General features: G+C 40.9%; 1 protein-coding gene across 1 annotated transcript in view; it reads right to left on the reverse strand.

The window, feature by feature from the left end:
* The window catches only part of LOC125345685 (TRPM8 channel-associated factor 3-like), a 28,102-nt gene that overhangs the window by 950 nt on the left and 4,756 nt on the right, over positions 1-22,396 (reverse strand). Inside the window, exons 4-8 of the mRNA XM_048337734.1 lie at positions 21,814-22,027; positions 21,296-21,535; positions 19,599-19,936; positions 17,855-18,097; positions 7,824-7,943 (exon numbers count right to left, since the gene is read on the reverse strand). Coding sequence (XP_048193691.1) covers positions 7,824-7,943; positions 17,855-18,097; positions 19,599-19,936; positions 21,296-21,535; positions 21,814-22,027 — 1,155 coding nt within the window. The remainder of the gene's footprint in view (positions 1-7,823; positions 7,944-17,854; positions 18,098-19,598; positions 19,937-21,295; positions 21,536-21,813; positions 22,028-22,396) is intronic.

Genomic DNA, 22,396 nt, shown 5'->3' on the forward strand with positions numbered 1-22,396 from the left:
TTGAAGGGTCAGGCCCTCATTACTGGTTTCCCAGGTTGCCTTTGAGAAATGGAATCCAATTCAGCTGGGATTATTTTGTACTCTAGAAACATCTTGGGTCTTCTCTTTGTCCAGAATAACATGAAACAACATGATGAACGTGTCTTGATTTGGGGTGGTTGAAAAATGTATCATAAGGTCTATAGTGTGCTTATATTTTATTGTTTTGTATAATACTGTTGATCCTTCCATCTTATCTATTCTTTCTTTTGACACTTTATGGGTTGGGCCTCCTGGAAAATCTCTCTCTGTCTCTGTCTCTCTGTCTCTGTCTCTCTTTCTCTCTCTCTCTCTCTCTCTCTCTCTCTCTCTCTGTCTGTCTCTCTGACAGTACTAGTGTTTTGAACTCAGAACCTTGTGCGGCAATTACTCTACCAACTTCATTCATTCATTTTTTGCTTTAGCTAATTTTGAGATAAGGTCTAATTTTTTACTCCAGTTCATCTGATTATGATTCTTGTAGGTATGCCTCTTCCATAATTGGCATTGCAGACATAGACTGCCCTATCTAGGTTATTTTGAGATAAAACTTCACTAACCTTTGCCTGCACTGGCCTCTAACTGTGAACTCTTCCATTTTCTCTCTCTTCTTTCAAAAATATGTATGTTCACTAGATTTTCTCATACTTTTTCATCTTTATGCTTTTTTTAGGTATTAATAAACTTTATTACAATAACATTATTGAAATGAATTCTATACACATTAATGATCATTTCCCAAATAACACTTATGCAGTTTGTTTTGTCAGAGGCTGTATATTTTATATATTTCAATATAATCAAATTTTCTTCTAGGAAAGTTATACCAATTCATACTCTTTTTTTTCAAATTTTTATTATCAAACTGATGTACAGAGAGGTTACAGTTTCATACGTTAGGCATTGGATACATTTCTTGTACTGTTTGTTACCTTGTCCCTCATATCCCCCTCCCTCCTCCCCCTTTCCCTTTCCCCCCCTGAGGTGTTCAGTTCACTTACACCAAACAGTATTGCAAGTATTGCTTTTGTAGTTGTTTGTCTTTTTTTACCCTGTGTCTCTCAATTTTGGTATTCCCTTTTAATTTCCTACTTCTAATACCAGTATAAACGGTTTCCAATGTACTCAGATAAGATTATGCTTATGGGAGATTTTCCCCTTATTTTTCTCCCAACATTTTAATTGAATTTTCATTTCTATTGCCCAATGTATAATTTTAAAGAGCACTGTAATTTCCAATGTTTTCTTCTTTTTGAGTAATGTGTTCTTATTTTATAGATGAACTATCTTTTCTAATTTCTCTGAGGAAATGCATTATCTATTTTGTCATATTGTGTCCCCTCGCGAGATTTCTTTCTGTGTATATTTTTCCTTATAGTCCAGGTTTTAAAAGTGATTGGTATAGTTTGATTTTGTTAATATTTATGAAGGAATCAGTATAAGCTTCTTAGAAGTGTAGACAGAGTTTTCTGACTGGTGGCTTCAATAGCTGGGAGGTGTCTCAATCACTTCTCTAGGAAATCTCTAGAAGTTAGGGAGAAGTCCTCTCACGTGTCAGTGTACTCAGAACATAGTCTACTGACCTGAGTATCCTAAGAATATCTTGGATGAGAAGTCTGAGGGAGGAAGAGGAGGAGGAGGAGGAGAGTCTCTCTTAGTGCTCTTGACTATGTATGGTATCCTTGAAGACAGAGTTCAGTCACTCAACCCACCCTTTCTTCTGTTGGGTGTAGAGACAGCTCACTGCCTGTAGTGAAGACTTTGAAACTAGCCTTATTCCTTTCTGATTTCCATTCTTCCTTAGTCCCTGAGTCTTCCTATGAATCTGCACTGGGCCTTAGGAGGACTGAACTTTCCACGTGGATTTCTGTTTTCCACGTCCTGGTATCCTATCAATCGAACCCAAAGATTAAATTGGGTAGCTGTCATCTCTATTCTCATTATCTTAATCCTTAAAGAGTTACACCCTTTGTAATCCCTTAATTATCATTTTAGTGGGGCTTGGGGAAGAGATGGTGTTAATGCGTATTATAAAGTTCACACGTAAGTGCAAAGTCTATAACTACTTCATTATATTCTATCAGGTATACACAGGTATGCTCCATTGCTCCTTTATATAGGTTTTCTTTTCCTTCATTTAGTAGTTTGATTACTGTTTCCTTCCTTCCTTCTTTTTCCCCTTTCACTTCTTCCTTCCTTCTTTTCTCTCTGTACTTTTTTTTTTTTTTTGGCCAGTCCTGAGCCTTGGACTCAGGGCCTGAGCACTGTCCCTGGCTTCTTCCCGCTCAAGGCTAGCACTCTGCCACTGCTGGGGAATCGAACCTAGGGCCTCATGTATCCGAGGCAGGCACTCTTGCCACTAGGCTATATCCCCAGCCCTCTGTACTTTTTTTTTAAAAAAAGGATTTAAGTCTTCAAGTTGAGAAGTTGTAGTCTTGCCTTTTCTTTCACTGGTGATAGGTAAGTGACTGACTCAGGCTGAGGAAGTTTGATTCTTTATCCTTGGAGCTTAAGTCTTTAGAAGAGGTAAGACCCACTCAGAACTATATTCGGAGTTTTTTCATCCATTGCATCTTAACCATGGCGTCTCTATTAGATCATCTCTTGTGTTCTTGCCTTCAAGAATCTAGAAGCTTCCTTGGTTCCTTTTCATTTCAGATCAGTCTTCAGGCTTCCAATTAGTTCTATTTGCTTCTGATGTCGTCAATGACTTACCTTTTAACTTACCGTAATCATACACAAACAATCCTAAGAATCATTTTCATAGATCTTTCCTGTCTTTTGTAGTTTTAAGGCTAAACCAAAAAAAAAAAATTCAGGGCTTTCTTTTAAGGTACTGAATTAATTCACATCTAGAATTCACATCTAGAATTCACATACCTTGTGAATGTTTGGAGATCATTAAGGACGTAGATCCTTGTAAGAGTTTGCTATTAAGGTACAACCAAAAAAGTTATAGATAAAAACATTAGTTACAATTCACCAACAATTAGCATTCCTTTCTTGCCCCTGTGTCTAGGAGTTCGTTGAGACATCTCTTCTTGGGAGCAGCACATGTGTAGATTGTCTCTAGATGCTTTGTGTCTCACTCTGGGAACCCCACTGCACAGGCAGAGGCTGTTATAGTCAATGAGGGCAGAAGTGTACATGGGCTTGTTTTGAGCCTCTGCTCACATCATAGCTAATACCCCACTTGCCAGCGCCAGTCACCTAGCAGAGCTCACAGTCAAGCCTGGGAACTGCATTTCCATGCAGCCAGGGCAAGAGAGAGGATGTTTGGTGCCCTGACAGGAATGTAACATTTTAGACTGGTAGTTTATTCCAGTGCATTCTACCCCTTTTGGTAATGATTATCCGTATCATTCCAAAGTCCTTCTAGCTTTATCCAAGTATGTTCGGTCCTAGCATCTAGAATTTTATGACGTACATAAAGTCTGGGTGTGTTTTCCCTTGAGTAAGAGATTTATGAATGATGAAGACAATTTGACTGTTTTTTTTTTTTTTTTTGGCCAGTCCTGGGCCTTGGACTCAGGGCCTGAGCACTGTCCCTGGCTTCTTTTTGCTCAAGGCTAGCACTCTGCCTCTTGAGCCACAGCGCCGCTTCTGGCCGTTTTCTGTATATGTGGTGCTGGGGAATCGAACCTAGGGCCTCGTGTATCCGAGGCAGGCGCTCTTGCCACTAGGCTATATCCCCAGCCCCTTGACTGTTTTTTTTTTTTTTTTTTTTTTTTTAACATTTGGTATACAATCAGGAGGTAAGGGCGCATATCAGAAATAAAGACTTCCAGTAGGAAGGCAAATTGGCATTTTACTACTCGACTGCACTTCTGAAGTCCTTCTGAGAAGACAATTATTTCTGAGTCTCTCTACACAGGAGAATGGTTCTGGATTATCTTCTGGTTATTTTCTTTAAGAGTGACACCCTAATCCATCATTCTTCCACATCTTGATATGCAGTCCTATCAGATGGCTTTCCATCTCAGGCTTATCCAGCTTCTTCAGAGACTCAGAAAGTCATTTTATACTTCATACAACCTCAGCTAATTTTATTCCAGGCTAGTGACATTCTCTCAAAACATTAGGAGTCTTCTATGTATTTTCTTCCATGTAACGCTCTGTGCCCTGTCCCAAACCCCCCAATCCTTTGTAAGGTACTTCCTCTCTCTTGAGTTGTCATCATAGGTATATAATTTGGACTCATCATCTTTGCACCGTTCTCGAAAGCTTTTGCATAACTAAGATGAAACATTAATGCTTTAAGAGGTCTTAACAGAGTGTTTAAACTTAGCTCTTAATTTGGTTTTTAAAGTGACATTAAAAAAATGACTGTACCATTGAGTTAGTGAGAAACTGGTCCATTATTTGATTCTGCAGATTCTTACATTAATGTCCCTCTGAATTCTTATAAAGTTGGCTAGTTCTTTCATAAGGTCAGCTCTTTCTTTTAAGATAGTATATTAATAACCCCCAAATGTAGCAACTGACTCGTCTTTCCACCTCCTTCCTCACAACTTGATTGTCTAATGAGGGAATGGGTGGGGTTGGGAGAAATGGAGAGGAAAGATAGGCGGGTTGACACTCATCAAGATGCATTGTACTCATAAACTGACATGTTGACGTCAAACCCCTTTGAACAGCTATTTAAATATCATAAAAATTGAAATAAAAATATCCATAATAAAATAATTGTATTGAATACATTGCTTTCTTCCAAGTTCTCTCAGGCAAGCATTTCTGTCAGATCTTATATATCACATAATACATATCACTGGCTTTCACTGACATTTTTCTGGCCACTGCCCTCACAGTGGCCTGCGCAGCCAACACCTCTAAAATTTCAGTTATGGCATTACTCTACCTGTCGTATCAACTCACGTAGTTCCAGTCAGCTCTTGATGGATAACAGCCGGTCTCAAAGGCAACGGAGATGCACATGTTTCTTGCTTATCTATGTGTCGCTTGCTTGGGGCAGCTCTGTTCTCAGCTTCTCATCCTGGAGTTTAAGCTGGAGAGCAGTGGTGAGGGGAAGAAGTAGATTCTTTTCATGCTTAACAGCAGGGAAGAGCACAAGTCCAACCACACAAGCAACATTACCAGGCTTGGCTCATATACAAGTTATTTTGCTAACTTATTCACCTCACCATGTGAGATACTGAAGAAGTCTCCACCATAGGGGAGAAGAGTGAATTCTATTACCGTGAAGCTGAGAAAAAGGACAAATTTTAACACAGCTACGTGGGAATGCTACATTGCCACTAACAATTTGAGTCTTCCAATCTCTCTGGAGCATGGAACCGCTAAACAAGACTTTCTTTCTCAAAGATGTACATCCTCTGGAGAAATATTTACTTCTGTGTTAATTTTGGCTTGGAGAAGTTATTTCTTCCTTCACTGAATAGTTCCTTTGTGGAAAGGAACTAATAATTTCTTTCATTTCTCCAGCCCTTTGGGGGAAGCAAACAGAGATTCAGAGTTAAAATAAATATAGCATACTAAAATACTTGTGGTAATTCCTTGATTTGTGTTGACTGGGAATATCACTAAGAATGGATTACAAAGTCTCTTTAACAATGTAAATATATTTTATTGTTATTATAGAGGTGGTATACAGAGAAGTTACAGTTACATGAGTCAGGTAATGAGTACAATTCTTTCTGAACCAGTTTTTCCTTCCTGTCCCCACCCACAAGATGTACAGTCCATTTTCCATATAGTGTCTGGTGAGCACCACTGATGCATTTGTTCATCCTTTTATTCCACCTTTTCTGTGACCCCTGGCCCTCCCAAAGACAAACTAACAAACAAGATAAAAGGAAAAGAAAACAAAAACAGCAACAGCAGCAACTGAAGAATGTCTTGCTTCCTTTTCTTGGAGATCATTTCATAAAATATTATTTTACATGATTTTACATGCAGATAGCTATGGAGCCTTTGTCATCAGCTCTTATGCATATGTGCCTTTGGCCTCAATGTGTGAATGTCTAGAGATTCATATAGTTTTTCATGCCCCAGTGTCTGTACACACATACATATGTATACATAGAGAGGTAGATTTTTAATCATTTAGTGTGTTTACTTGTAGATTTAGAGGCACAGTTTAGGTACTACAAATGAGAGAAACTATGCAAACTATATTTCTTTGGGTCTGGCTTATTTTGCTTAATATATTTTTCCAAGTCTTGCCATTTCCTTATGATATCATTTCTGTACAATATCATTCTTTCTGACAGATGATTAAAATTCCATTATATATGTACATATACATACATACATGCACACACACACACACACACACACACTCATATATATCACATTTTCTTGATCCATTTGTCCACTGTGGGGCATCTGGAATTACGTAATCTCGATAGCACTTGGCGAAAGAAGAAAACATAATTTTAGATTTCACTGGATTTCTTGATTACATTTGCTGGATGAGTTGTGTGATATATATATATGTATATGCATATGTATATACATATGTATCTACATGAGTCTACTGGTTTGCTGGGTTGGTGAATACAAACACAGGCCTATTATTCACAAACTTCAAGAGGTAGTAAGGGACCTGCAATCCATTGGATAATTGGGAAAGAAAATGGCTGATGTAACTAAGTGCTAGAACATTTGAAGGACTCCATCCTGAGGAGCCTTGGTCTTCTCATTCCCTTTGTCCTCCAATACCTAAAGATTTAGGAGAGTCTTTTTTCAGCAAACATTACATGGAACATACTAGTATGTATTTTTGGAGATATATAATGGAAGTCTTGCCCAAACTATGATTGATGGATAGAGTCACTACAGTCAAATGAGCTTCCTGAGTGAAATGAGCAGATCCCAGTTCGTAAGGACAATTGGGACGAGGCTTAAGTTACTTTAACTTTGATTAAGAACTCCACCAGCAAATCACAAGTTAGGTTGTTCTATAGTGGCCCAGTGCTTCCTAGTGTTTCAGAGAGGCACTTAGTTGTTACAGCAGTCCATTTGCTTTGGGTAGAGACTCTGCCAGGTTGTTGGCTACATCATAGTCTGAGGCTTGCTAAAGATTTTTTTAATCAATAGGTAAAGAGATGAGCCATATCACTTTTCAAAAGTCCACCCATTTCCCAATGAATCAATTTCTGGCTGTGCCACTTCTGAGTTCTATACATTCTTCCATGGTCCATTTCTTCTGGGCCCTAGCTTCCCATGATGGGTGGGGTGATGAAAACCACTGAGTCACATTTAATCCTCAGAGGCCAAGTAGGCATGGGAAGAGAAAGCAGCAGAGCTGCATGATAAACAAGAGCTGGGCAGCTTTGGCAGATTCCGCCTATAGTTAATTCTGTGGGCTCTGAAAGACAAAATAGGTGGGTGTCCCATTGAATGGTTGCTGCATTCTTAGAACACAATAGCAAGAGTCCTAACAAACTAGGGACTGTTGAGCTGTAAAAATGGAGAATCATGGTCTTGGTTCTTTAATCTGAACGTAAGTGACGAACACAGAACTTCTCTCATGCCTTCACTAAAGGGACTATAAACTACATTCATAGGCTGTGGAGCCTATGGGGACCATCGAATACTGGCTTTGAGTTCCATAGTTTCCCCAGAGAGAAAGGCTCATGAGATGCAACTTAATCATATCAAGTCTGTATCAAAATAGATCAGAATGCTCTAAACCCAGTACAGTGCTGATTCTCTCAGTGCCTGAATGTATATGTGACAAAGATGTCCTTAAAATTACAAGAATTCTATTTCTTTGAAAATTGAGAAAAATTATTATTGTTCCTTTTAAATGCCAGCCTTAAGGGTATTAGAAGAACACTCACTTTTTTTTCTTTAGCATTTCGGAAAAGTATGTTATATTCCCGATTATTTCCCTTCTGGCCTATGCTCCTATGATGGTACTTGAACGGGTGAACATTTTTGATGAAATGATGCCCAGAACACTATCAGTAACAGCAGGGATAATATAAAAAGGTGTCCATTGAGGTTGTTAGGTCCTGGAAAAAGCATTGTTAGGATTCTTCCCTCCCCAGCCCTCGCTCCCTCCCCCTCCACTCCTCTCTCTCATCTCCCTTCATCCTTCCTTCCCCTCCCTTCTCCTCTCCTTCTTTTCCCTTTCTCTCTTTTTCATTTCTTCTCTCCTTTTCTCTTTCCCTTTTTCTTTCAGATTGTACTGGGGTTTGAACTCCAGATCTCCTTCGACAGGGAATCAATCACTAAGTCATACCTCCAGTCCTTTGGTTCTTTACTTATTTGGGGGAGAGAGTCTTATGCTTTTCCTCTCCCCCCCCCCCGCCCCACCAGGACAGTTTAGGGCCACAGCCCTTCTACATGTGTCCGCTACACCTCCTGGACTTGTTTATTGAGATGAGGTGTTCCTCTGTTTTTACTTGGGCTGTCCCCAGAGTGTAAGCCCCTACTCTCCACATTCTGGGTAGGTTGGATGATAGGTCTACAACTTCACACCTGGCCCAGAAACGATGTTTGAGAGCATTTTCTTATAGCGTGTAGCTCCGCGTGTCATGTTTTGAACAGCATCTTTTTAAAAAGGCACACATTTTCAATTCGGATGATTACGAATATGTTTTATCTTCACAGGCTAGGGTTTGGTGTCACATCTAAACAATTTTTTTTTGTTTAACTTAAAGGCATTAAATATGTTGCCCTATGTTTTCTTCTAGAGTTTTCAATAATACACTTGCATTTATTTTTTATGTATGGTATAAAAGATATGTTAAGATTTTATTTTGTTTTCTGCATTTGCAGGTATCCAATTCAATTAGACTGATTTGTTGAATGGATTATCCTTTCTCTATTGAATGTCCTGAGTGCTCTTGTCAGAAACAACTAGCCATGTGTGTGAGTTTGTATTTGGGCTGTCTTCTGTTTCATTGATTGTGTCTATCCTCTCATCAAGACTACACTGTCTTCACTAATGTGGGTTTATACTCTGTATTGATTTATCACTCTTGATTAATCTCAGTCTCAAAATGAGGATTTATGTTCTCTAGCTTTGGGCTCCTCCCCAAATTGTTTTAGTTCTTACAGTTCCTTTGATTTTTCCATGTAAAATTTAGAATTAATTTGTCAAGGTATACAAAAGATCCTACTAGGATTAATTCCCAGGAATCATTGGTAATTTATTTTTAACTTAAAATATTGCTTGTAATAAGATTCCTTTTTATAGCACACCTTAGATCATCATGCATACAGTTAAATAAAAATGCATATAATTCTGATAATCTTCCTAAAACACCTGTATTTCATATAATGATTTTTTTGTTTTACATAAAAACCCTATTCTGATCTAGCCTGTATTAAAAAAGAATTCCTTTTCTAAGAAATGGCTGTTTGCAGCCTGCTACTTAACAGCCTACTATCACAACAGTAAGTAACCTTCAGTTTTGAAAAAGCCACTGCAGAAGTGGATTCTGAGACAAGTGTGTGCACAACACTTTGTGACACTGTTTACCATTTTTGATCAGTATTGTTGATAAAAATGTAGAACAGGTAGGGCATGTAATGTCATTCGGAAGCCTAACCCAGGAAATCACTCGCTAGGTTGAAAATGTTGCCTATAATGGTCTACATACTGTGCATGTAGTGTTTTTTTTCTATGAGTTCAATAGTTTTTAAATGTAAACTGCATGCCAAGTATCAACTTAGGCCCTGGGATGCATCTATAAGTAAAACAGAGACAATATAATTTTTATTAAATTCACATTTAAGTAGGTTAAAGAAAATCAATAACATGTATCCATAAATAACTCAGGTGAAGATGAATGGGAAAAAAAACAAAAATAAAAATACAGGATAAGTAATAAAAGTGCCCTGAAATTGTCCAACCAGAAATTGTCCAACCAGAGGAGAGGTAGGGAATATCTCAAGATGCTCCAGGTGGTTGATTTCCAGTGCCGGTGCAGAGTGGTCAACGACTGTAAATTGTCCTCTGACACCCAGAGCCCAGCACACCCATGGGTATAAGATGCCAGCTTGATGGTAGGGTTATGTTAGGTCACTTCAAACCATGCACCTTAATTACAACTCTTACAATCCCAAGGGTTTAATTTAAAAAGTTTTACAGCAGGCTTTGAACTAGGTCATAGGGCGTCATTATTGCCAGCCATTCTTACTATGGGCCTCTGCGGAGGGCATGAAGAGAAAAGAGAGGTGACTAAGAGAGAAAGAAGCGGAAGCAAAGTACACAGGGTGGAAATCCCCCCAAGAGACAGTGAGAGCAGAGATTTAATTAGAACCCCGCTGAGCAGTTTGCAACAATGAGCTTATCCAGGAGAAGGAAAAACAGACAAGGGAAGCTACTGGGACATGTATTTGCTCCGCTCTCAGAAATGACATTTATGACCCAATTTGAGCAAACTGAAATAGTCCGTTTGGCTATTAAGAAAACCTACCCTTATTTCACCGTGTGCTACCAAAAACAAAATTAATGAAACCCAACCCCAGTTTTTCTCTCCCAAGTGTTATTAATTTCAATTTGCACACCAAATTTCAGGATCTTCGTACTCAATCTTCAGTATATTTATTCCCTAATCAAGGAATTTCTGAGAGCAATGTTGCTTTAGACCTATTTTACCTCTTCATTTTATTAAGAACTTTCCATCTATGATGGCCTCATTAGCTGCGGCACACAGAAATGAAGTAGAGATGAGCTCTCTTTTTTAGTGGTGTATGTACTCTAAATTGAAATATGTTCTTACTTTTCCATTTTCCTTTGCATGATTCTAAAACCAACTTGAGTTGGTCAAGATTCGGATCTTCAAGAGCCAAACAGAACCAAATACAAAGGGGGAAATATGTAGGTAGTCTCTAGGCTTCCCTAGGTTCCAAGAGGTAAGCAGAATTCCTGAAGGAAGAGGTGCTGGGGGGCGGGGTTCATTGCAAGTATATGTAGTGTACCCCTCAGGGGTCGTAGCAGGCAATCTACAGAAGAGAAAGGCTGGGCAAACTACTGGAAAGGAATTTACCAGAAGGACATTGGAGAAGTATCATCACTGATGGAGTGGGACACCTGTGCCGGGAATGTGCTAGAAACCAAGATCTAGATGTTCAGAAATACAGCAAAACAGTAACAACAGCAACGGCAACACGTCACGTGACATCTGTGGCCACTGGTGGCCGTTGATGGAATGCAGCCTTTGGCTTCATAGCTCTGCTTGGCACCATTTGTGGAAGATTCGGTCTCCGTAGACCAGCCATGCTTTAGCTAGGAGAGTTGAAGGGAATACAATGCACCTGCTAGGTTTAACAGCTGCACTGAGGAAAGCAGCTGTTTGAAGAGCCTGTCAAATGAAAGCAGACTCTAATCCTGAATGGGTAGAAAAGAAAATTCAAACCCGAGTACATCAGAACCCCAAACATCCCACAGTTTTGGAATACTATAATAACATAAGTTGTCTGGGCTCTTCTCTTACTGGGACCTGAATGTTTTAAAGTTCTGGATGAGTTTTGAAGGAACTTGTGCAGAGGAGTTACAATTCCATAAGTGAGGGAACAGGTACAATGCTTCTCGGACAGCGTCACCCTTCCTTCGCGCTCCCAATTTCTCTCTCCCATCCCTACCCACAAGTTGCATAGTTCGTAGTATATATTCAATACAATGACTGCATTTGTTGAAACCCTTCTTCTCACCATTTCTGTGCCCCCTTTTGGTCCCCTAAAAAGACTTTAAAAACCCCACAAACCTCAAAACACAAATACCACCACCACCACCACCACCACCACGAACAATAACAACCAGGAAGACCCTCTCCCATGTTTCAGTTTCCTGGAGGTCATTTTTTTTTCTCAAATTTTTATTATCAAACTGATGTACAGAGAGGTTACAGTATCATACGTTGGGCATTGGATACATTTCTTGTACTCTTTGTTGCCTTGTCCCTCATGCCCCCCTCCCTCCCCCCTTTCTCTCCCCCCCCCCAGGTGTTCAGTTCACTTACACCAAACAGTTTTGCAAGTATTGCTTTTGTAGTTATTTCTCTTTTTTTACCCTGTGTCTCTCAAATTTGGTATTCCCTTTGAATTTCCTACTTCCAATACCAGTAAACACGGTTTCCAATATACTCAGATAAGATTACAGAGATAGTGTAGGTACAACCATAGGAAGGTGATACAAGAACATCATCAATAATAGAAACTACACATACACATAGGACGTTGAAAGTAGTTACAACTGTGATATATCACTTGTTTCCATAACATGGAGTTCATTTCACTTAGCATCATCTTATGTGTTCATAAGGGTATAGCTATTGGGCCTTGTGATGCTCTGCTGTGGCTTGCCTAAACCTGTGCTAATTATTCCCAATAAGGGAGGCCATAGAGTCCATGTTTCTTTGGGTCTGGCTCACTTCACTTAGTATAACTTTTTCCAAGTCCTTCCATTTCCTTACAAATGGTCCTGGAGGTCATTTTAATAAATAGTATTTTAGATGTTCGGAGGAGTTATCCCTTTGGGTTTCTCCCCTAAGCAGATCCTTCTGTAGTCTGTTTGTGTGTGAATGTTTAGAATCCAGTATAAGTGATCGTCTCCTGTTGTATTTTATATCTTTAAATTTTTATTGTAAAGGTGATGTACAGAGGGGTTACAGTTAGATAATGAGTCAATTTCTTTTTGAACAGTGTCACCCCTTCCTCATTTTCTCCCGGCTTTTTCCCTCCCGACCGCTTCCCCCACAAGTTATAAAGCTCACATCCAACATTCCAGTTGTGTTTTAGATCTAGCTTCCACATATGAGATAAAACACGTGCCAATGGTCTCTCTGAGCTTGGCTGACCTCACTTAAGGACCTAATTTTTTTCCTTGCTTGATTTTGTACCTGACCATGAAGGATTTTCCTTGCAATCTGTGTACTCAATACTAGATATACTCGAGTATACTAGAATAAATATACTAAGTATAAAAGATATACTGGAATGAGTCTACTCCTCTAATGCAGTGTCTTATTATTTTAACACCTTTCATGACTATTCCTGTCCTTTACAATACCTTTTCTTGGTTCTTGCTTTCCTTCCACATGACATATTTAGGGCGAGCCTGCCTTCTGGTTTTCTAGCACTGGGTTAGATTTTTTTTTTTTTTAAAGAGGAGAGCTTGTTTATCTAGCAATATTAGACCTTCAGTTGAAAAGACTATATCCTGTGCTTAGTGTGCCATCTTGAGGACAGACAGAAATGGGCTGAAATTATTTTGAGGGATGGTAAGAAGAGATTTGGGGATCTTCCTGACTTACAGGAATACCCTTGACCAAGTGCCACATTACAGGACAGGAGATGGTGAGAATTCAGAAGAGAGATGAGCATTTTCAAAACTAATGTTGGCTGACATTCAAGAGAGGAGAGGAAAAGAAACATATGGGAAGCAGTGAAAACAGAAATCATAAAATGTTAAAGTTTAAAGGAATTTAATTAAAAGGTGATTATTGGGGCTGGGGATATGGCCTAGTGGCAAGAGTGCCTGCCTCATATACATGAGACCCTGGGTTCGATTCCCCAGCACCACATATACAGAAAATGGCCAGAAGTGGCGCTGTAGCTCAAGAGGCAGAGTGCTAGCCTTGAGCAAAAAGAAGCCAGGGACAGTGCTCAGGCCCTGAGTCCAAGCCCCAGGACTGGCCAAAAAAAAAAAAAGGTGATTATTTCTCCTGAAAGTTTCCATCACCACTTCCTACCAAATATTGCTGACAACATCCTCATAAAAATGGATCCCTTAATATTGAAAAGGGAGAGAGGGGCATCAATGCATCCCACCTGAGATGAATATGATGAAAAGTTGTCTAGCCTCGAGCCACGAGCATGACCATGTTCATTGCAGCATTGTTTACCATAGCCAAGATAGGGAATCAACCCAGATGCCCCTCAGTGGACAAACGCATCAAGAAAATGTTGTATATATGCATACTGGAATTCTATGCTTCCATCAGAAAGAATGACATTGCCCCATTCATAAGGAAATGGAAAGACTTGGAAATAAATTACACTAAGCAAAGTAAGCCAGACCCCAAGAAACACAAGCTGCACGATTTCCTTCCTTTGTAATAACTAGAAAGTGCCTATAAATCTACCAGTAAATTAGATGGATAGTAAAAAGACAAATTATTACATCTGGAAATGACTAATCTAGAGAAGATATTCTTAGGAGAGGATCACAAGGGCTCAATAGCTATGTGCATAAGATAATAGGAAATAATGCTTATGGCAATGAATTCCAAGAAATGGAACTAAGAGGTTTTTTTGTTACGCCATTTATGGTTCTTTCCTTTTCTTCTTTCCTTTTTTTCTTTTGTTTATTCCCTCTGTGACTATTTTTATTTCTGTACCCTTTGTCTTGTATTTAAGTTTATCTGATTTGGAGAGGGAAAGGAGAATCACAGAAACTGTGGGACAAAGGGTGAACCAATTCATCAGTGAAATCCACTAGACACTGTGTTGGAAATGAACTATACGACCAAGGGCGGAGGGGGGGGGCGATTGGGAGAGAACAAGGGAGGGGGTGACACTGTTCAAGAGGAAACATGCTCATTACCTGACTCAGGTAACTGTAACCTCTCTGTACATTACTTCTACAGTAAAAAAAAATAGTTGTATAGCTTGCTCTTTAGTGATACTAATGTTAATAAGTTCTGATAACGCAGTACCATTGGACCAGCCTGTGTAGCTTGTTCTTAAGGAGAAAAAAAATGGGAGAAAGATTAAAGTAACATTGCCATTTCTTTGCAGAGTAAACAGACTTCTTTGACTTTCAGTAAATCTCCTAGGCCTCTAGAGGGTGTTCAAATGGGGTCAGGTGTTAGTCACGCTTGTGTAATTTATGCCACCTACACATACCTATGATTTTATGTAACAGGCACTGTGCAACCAACTGGGGATTCAGGTCTAAGAAATATGCAGGCTTTGGACTTTGGAGGGCGGGGGAGGGCATTAAACAGAAAGTAAGTATAACTGTGAGAATTCAATACATGTGTTGTGTGACTGCAGATGAATGCATGGATGTATTCAGATACAATACTCTAAGGGTATGGAGTTCCCCTAAAAATTATATTCGGAGCTTGGAATGTAGCTCAGGGAGAAAGTGCTTGCCTAGTATGCTCAACATCCTGGATTCAATCTCCAGCACCACAAAGAAATAAGGCCAAAAAAAGCAAGCAACAAGGAAGGAAGGAAGGCAGGCAGGCAGGCAGGAAGGAAGGAAGGAAGGAAGGAAGGAAGGAAGGAAGGCAGGCAGGAAAGAAAGAAAGAATTAGAGAGAAGGAAAGAAGTTAAGGAAGGAAGAAAATGTCCTTAAATTGAGGTCTAAAAGAGGAAATAAACAGCTATTAGTCATCCTTCCCAACCAGACTCCTGCTTTTCCAAAGCTTGAAAAACTGATGTGATTTGAGATTCTGTGTCTGTCCTTTTCATGTCTAAACCCCTTAGAAATGAAGGAAGGAGTGGCAAGTGTCCTGGGAGTGTAGTCGTGGAAGCCTTGGAGACCACTGGCCGCCTTTGTTCTGAGCGGTAACCTCGCTTGTGCTTAATTGTTCTGAGCCCCATGTCGAAGCCCCCACATGAGCAGAAAACAGAAGATGCAGGAAACCAGGAAGCTCCTCCGTGGGAACAGTGAGGTACCATCCTCTCAGCTCCAGCCGCACACTGGAGAGGACTTGGGGAAACCGACTTTTCTGATGACAAGTGATAGGAACTCACTTCAATTTGCAAGAAGCCAAAAGAAGCAATTTATTGATTCAGTAAATTTACATACAAATAAGCCAAACAAACCCACAAAACAACCTAAGTACGGACCTGGAGCTTAAATCACAATTGTATTGAGATAGCTAGATTCTTCTTTTTTAACTTTTAATTTTTTTGTGTGCTGGAGTTTAGACTCAAGGGGTGACACTTGCAAGGCAGGTGCTCTACTATTTGAACCAGCTCCTAGCCCTTTTTGCTTTCGATGTTTTTAAAAGGGAGATCTTGCTTTCCACCAGGCTGGCTGGCCTACGGTCCTGATACTTTTTGCCTCCAGTGTAGCTGGGCTGGGAAGCACATACAGCCACCCCTAGCTTTTCTGGACATTGAAATGGATGGGGATTGAGACGGACATTGAAATGAAATTTTTATCCGGGTTGGCCTGAAACAAGGATCTCTTAATCTCTACCTCCCAAGTAGCTAGGCTTACAGGCATGAGCCACCACATTTTGTATCTGTATGTTTGAGAAGTATCTTTGGGGATATAATCTTATTTTTTAACTTCTCCGTGTTTTCTTGCTTGTGGGTTTCTTTATCCATTAATTCCTCTTTATGCGAAAGCAGTGATATTGAGACAAGCTGTTCTATTTGTAGACTCAAACATGGTTCATAGAAATCATGATCTCAGAAAGACATGATCTCCCGCTGGTGCCTTTATGAGTCACCAAAAAAGGACACTAACTTATCTCGTCAGGCCTCGTGAGCAGCCATGCTGACGTCCTAGGGTCAGGGGCTAGAGCGCTATGCTTGCTCATCAGTGGTCTTAGGAGTGCTTTCGTGATAAGAACTCTGAGCATCCTTTGCTGTTGCCTCCCCTCCACCCCGCAGTTCAGTCATAAGGAAAGAAAAGCCAGTGCTCCACAGGAAGTTTCATGGAACACATGAAAAAATAAATAAAAGAATCCATCATAAAGAAAGGCAAATTGATGAATTAGGTCTTGTTACAGGCAGACTCCTCTGTAAGCATGCCTCCAGTTTATGAGCATAACTATGGCAGTTCTTTTAGTTATGAGCTCTGGATCTAGCATACAATGATCTTTTTTCAATCCTTGCTCTAGCACTCTTAGTCTGTTGCTTTAAAATTTCAGTGTCTGTGCTTGACAGTAGAGATTATACAACACACACACACACACACACACACACACACACGGAGCTTGGTATGCTCATGACTCATGGATTGGAAATGGCACTGACCTTCTAACATGGAAGTTCCTACAGTAAGTTCTTCACCTAAGGCCACAGCCTTTTCATTTATTTATTTTACAGCTTTTGTGGGATTGAGTGGCACCCACCATTATTTGTTTTCTTTCCTCGTTTTAGGCCTTCTAGCTGACATTCATATCAAATCGTCTAAGACAACACAGTTCTAGCTGTTAGTCACAGAATTCTTACCCAGAGAAGCAATGTGGCAGGACTCCTCTAAATAGATAAGTTGGCATATGTGATAGGAAAAAAATTTTAAGGAACATTTTAAAGGTATATGAATCAATACCTCCACAGAACTACACAGACATGTCGACATGAAGTTTAGTTAGTCATTTGTATTCGAGCTTATTTCCAGTAATACACTAACTTGAGATGGGTCTGTATGTTATAGGTCCTAGCTCCTTGGGTTGGTACAATGAAGGACTATTATAGTCCAGTTATCTGGGGGTAGTACACAGTACATTCTCCAGCTGGTAGTTACTGTTATTCATTTTCAAGAAGTGTTTGTGGACCTCTGTTTAAGTCATCCACACAAATAATATTTGGAAAATAAGTTTAGAATTAGGATAAAAAATACTGACAATGGATCCAGAGAAAGGCTTTCCTGTGACTCTAGATTTAAGCAACTCTTGTTAACTCAGAAAATAAAACGCTAATGTTAAATAAGGAACAAATTTGAATGTCTTAAAAATAGCAATCTAAGGGAAAATGATTAATTTGTTCATTACGGTAATTTTAAAAAGTTATTATCTGATATAATTTCTATCTCGTGAAAGAATTAAGATTATGCTGCATAAGACTGAGAGAGGGAAAAAAACCCTGAAAGTTGAAATTTAAGTGAGTATTTGTTGTGCCTAATGAGTAATTACAGAAAGAACATATTTCATTTGTTTGACTTTCATACAGACACATACATTTTCATGGGATTTTCCTCCCACTCGGGCAGAGAAGCCAGGCTGTCTGACACTTCCTTCTCGACTGGCCAGCCCCAGGTCTCAAAGAAAGGAACCAGATTCTTGTTCACTGCTTCAGAGAACTTCTTTACCCAAAGATTCATCTTCTTAGTGTTGTCTTTGGGACCTTTAGAGTTGGCCTGGTAGTCAGCAAAGATCTTGGTGAATGGCTCCCACCCAAAGGCCTCCTGGAGCTGGAAAGACAAAGAGGAAGCACATGGCCAAGAGAGTCACTCAGAAACATTCACATTCCATTACACAGTGGCTCTTAGTTATTAACCAACTTGTAATATTAATTTAATTCTTGTTGGTGGCTTTCTCCTCCCTCCTCTTCTACAAGCTTATCCTAGATGGATACCATGATTTCCTGAGTCTCAGTCCAACCTGGGACACAGAATTTGTACTTGACCATCATGTGACAGATAGCAGATTCTCAGTAAATGGACTCCCGTTAGTATTGTTAATTCTCTCACTCCTAAGCTTACTAATAAGGAGTTAGATCTGACTGAGGTGAGCTCAGGCTTGGAGATGTACAGCTGGGCCCACAGAGTTCTGGTTTCTGGTCCACCATTGAAGCGCCTATGACACTATGGAAGACTAGAGGATAAGACAGAGCCAGATAGTAAAGGTTTAGTGTTCTACTGGAAGGGCCATGGAGCTATTGGTAGATGATAGGATGAAATTTATGTCATTCATCCCCCGCCCACTCTCAGCATTTTGGAAGATAGTTTAGTGGACCCAGGGCTTAGGGGTCAGGAGTCTGTAAGGAGGATACTGAAGCAATCTGGGTAAGAGGAGAGGTGAATTTGGGCATGTTGTTGGGAAGGGAAGGGAAGGAGTCAGGGAAGGTTCCTGACTGGCCTGAATGTCAGCCTCTAACTCTAGAGCAATAGGCATCTTCACTCAGAGTAGAGATAGGACTCTGTCCCCAGAGGCCAGGAGTTGAACTTGGATCTGAAACGTCTGGCTGATTCTATAGCAGTGTTCTGCAGATGTTCATCTTGATGACTTATTAATAAGGAACTTGGTATATCCAAAAGTAATCTCCATCTTGCTGGAATCATAAAGGCAGGGTGAAAATCCAGAGACAGTGCCATAGTGTCCCAAACAGGGTGTTCTAATGCAGAAAGCGGGCCTTGGACCTATTCCTTCTATCAGACCAACGGCCAACTGCTTGCATATTTTCACCTGGGGTTTCTAAACCTGCAGAATGGATTACAGAGATCATACTTCCTCCGTGTTGCTTTCCACAGCTAGTAAGGAAACAGAAAGGAAGGTGTTCAGAAACCAGAACTCATCCACGTTTGAGGTTTGGGTTGGAGGTTGTCATTTTTTTTTTTTTTTTTTAGGCAAAAATACCTGATTGGAGTGTGGCAATGCTAGCATCTTCCAAGCTCTGAAGAGAGCTTCATAATTATGGTGTATTTTTCATAATGACTCTACCTACTTTTACTTATTTCCACTAACTTGTGGAGTGGAGGAGAGGACGGGGGCACACTCACTGTCTTCCTCTTACCCACCCCATGTGTGTGACACCTGAGCCACAAAGAGACCCCGCCCTCTTGCGTCCAAGGAAGAGATGAATTCCAAAGCCATTGGAGCTGGTGAAGAAATTGTACAACTCAAGACCTCCAGAAAGATGCCCAACTGTGGGGTTTTGGGGGTTCCCAGCCTCCTTCCCTATCTATCCAGTACCTGGAGATAGGTTTCTAGAGCTATCCACATCGTCCATTCACGCAAAGGGGCACCCTTGTCCACATAGTTTTTGATCCTCTTCTTCCGAGTTTCAGGCTTCAGCTCGGGATGGGCCCGAGCCCTGGGGATGTCTAGAACCGTCTCGTGGATGTAGACCGCCCACAAGTTACAGGTGGCTTCGGTAGTATGGGGCGGGAAGTTCCATGGACTCTGCTGGTGATTGTGGCCCAACTCATGGAGGCCGCTCCAAAGACCGTTTTTCCTTATTGCGGCATCAGAGATAAAGTCTCCTACTATTTCTATTCTGCCCACGATGGGGTATCCGGCGTGCAACAGGCCTGAAGAAAGTGACAGGAAAGAGATTCAAGGGTGGCTGCCGCACTTCGTAGATTGCACTCGCCACATCATGCAGAGGAAGGCCTCCAACACATTGCCTATCCCCTTATCACGCAGAATAGCACCGGACCCTGCGCTCTATCCACGTTTCTGTGCAGCCCCTTGGGCCTCCTTCCTGCTCAGGCTCCTGGGCAGAGTCTGCCATGCTTGTTCTTATTGGACAGTGTGAATCTAAGTGTTGTTTATCTCTGTTGCGTCCATGACTTCATGCCCTCTGTTTGACTATCGACCTCAGGGGTTCTGGCTGGGGGATAGCAAGATTTTTCCTTTCCCAGTTCAGTCTTGTAGCTTAGGCAATCAGTTTGAAAGCCTGAAAATGCAAATCAGGCTTCCTCAGTTATTATTTTTTTCTAAATATATTTTCTGTAGTTCTTCCCAAGTTTTGCTAAGCCCTCCTAACTCTGCTTAAATTGACCAACTATCCTTTCCACAGCCAGTTATGAGCTCACTGAGTTCTTATCTCTTCCCCAGGGGCCACACATGAAGAGTTTGTGGATGATTACATTTTATTCTTACTACTGCATGACTCTCGCTTCTTGAAGATTTAAATAATGACTAACTTGGGGGGGGGGTGTGCATACGAGGGTATAAACCCAAGAGCTAGTTGCTGACCCTTAGGTTTTTCATTCAAGGCTGGCCCTCTACCACTTGAGCCATCCCGTCACTTCCAGCTTTTTGTTGATTAACTAGAGATCAGAGACTCATAATAGATTTCTCTGTCTTTTAAAATGTAAGTAGGGTTGCTGGGACCAAAATGCCATTATGAACCCCCTTCTTTTTGTACCAATTCCTGCCAAATTACTGTTTTTGGGGTTTTTTTAAATTAAATTTTATTGACTAGGTGATGTACAGAGGGGGTACAGTTACATAATAAGGAAGTGAGCACATTTCTTGTCACATTTGTTACACCCTCCCTCATTTTTCTTACCCTTCCCTAGTTCAGGTAAGCATATATACAATATCCAGTGTACCAAAATCATACACAGTAACCACATGGTGTACGCCAAAGGAAATTCACCTAGTACATTAAACGTAATGACAACAATAGAATCCTCCTGTGTCCTTCTCTTGGAGTTCATTTTGCTTAGCCTCATCCTATATAATCATATGTACAGAGCTGTCAAGCTATTGTGATCCTCTGATAGGTCTACCCTAGACCTTTTTATGTTTATTTAGTAATTGGTTTTAGAGACATAATGTAAAGTCGCTGACCCACACATGTGGAAATACATGGTTTGTAACTCAGTTATGCCTGTTCAATTAGCACACGCATTTCCAGACTACTACTCTGAAGCACCAACCTCCTAAGACCTGGACGTCAAACACGATCCTCTCGGGTCGGCGGTAAGGGAACGGCTTGGCCGCCAGCCCAGACGCGGCCTGCATCATCTCATCCCAGAGTTGGAGCACGGGCTCCGGGTCCTCCAGAGTCTGCAGGCTGGTAGTTGGCACAGTCAGAATGATGTTCTCTGTGGACAGCTCTCCCCAGGGCGCTGGGTTCTGCAGGCGAAGATGCTTCCACTCCTCCTTCGAGGTCTTACCTGGAATAAAGGTTGCAAAACTGGCCCCCCTACCACTTTTCCCGAGTTTCACAGGAGATGTGGAAACATGACCAGATCAACAGTCAAGTCTTCACTGGTATTAGCATAAGACCCAAACCCCTGTCCTTTGCCATCCCTTCTCCCCCGCCCCCCCAGACATCCCAGGGGGCGCTCATCTCCTGTTCAAGCCCTGAAGCCTTCTCCCATCCCCTCCCCATCACATGGCCCCCTTCCACCCTCCAGGTACCAAGGGCAGTGAAAGCCAACTTCCTCCTTACCCAGTTTGAAGGACGGGGCCCAGGAGGCCCCGCGGATGGTGATGGGTATACTACCCAGTTTATAGTTCGAGGGTACAAGGATGTAGATGAGACCTCCCCACAGCCAGGAGAAGGACTTCTTCGGTTTATCTAAGGTGTAAGTCTTTGTCACCAATGGGGGGCGGTGGTAAGTTTTTGCATAGCTAAGGTTGTCCGTGTGGCAGCCAATGAGGACCTGTCAGAGAGAGCCCAAGTCATCCCCTGAACATCGCTCTGTCCCTCCCACCTCTCTGTCTCTGTCTCTCTTTCACCTATGCATGTAAGTCTTCTAGGCTAGAGAGAATTGGGGCCACTCTTGTCCCTAGCAGAGGTGGGAAAAAGAGCATCTACATGCTTAAACGAATAGAGAACAGCAATATTCATCTATTTGCTCCAGAGCATTTCTTCCTTGTTTTCTGTAAAGTTCAGGGATCATTTGTATTTAAACAAAACCAGTCCCATGGTAAATACGGCTCTGTGAGTCTCAGGTAAGGAAAGGCCGTGGACATACTTATTATTATTTCTTTTCCTTTTCTTCTCTTTTTCGTTTTTATTGGTCATGGGG

This window comes from Perognathus longimembris, chromosome 2 (assembly GCF_023159225.1).
Source record: "Perognathus longimembris pacificus isolate PPM17 chromosome 2, ASM2315922v1, whole genome shotgun sequence".
In the NCBI taxonomy this organism is placed as follows: domain Eukaryota; kingdom Metazoa; phylum Chordata; class Mammalia; order Rodentia; family Heteromyidae; genus Perognathus; species Perognathus longimembris.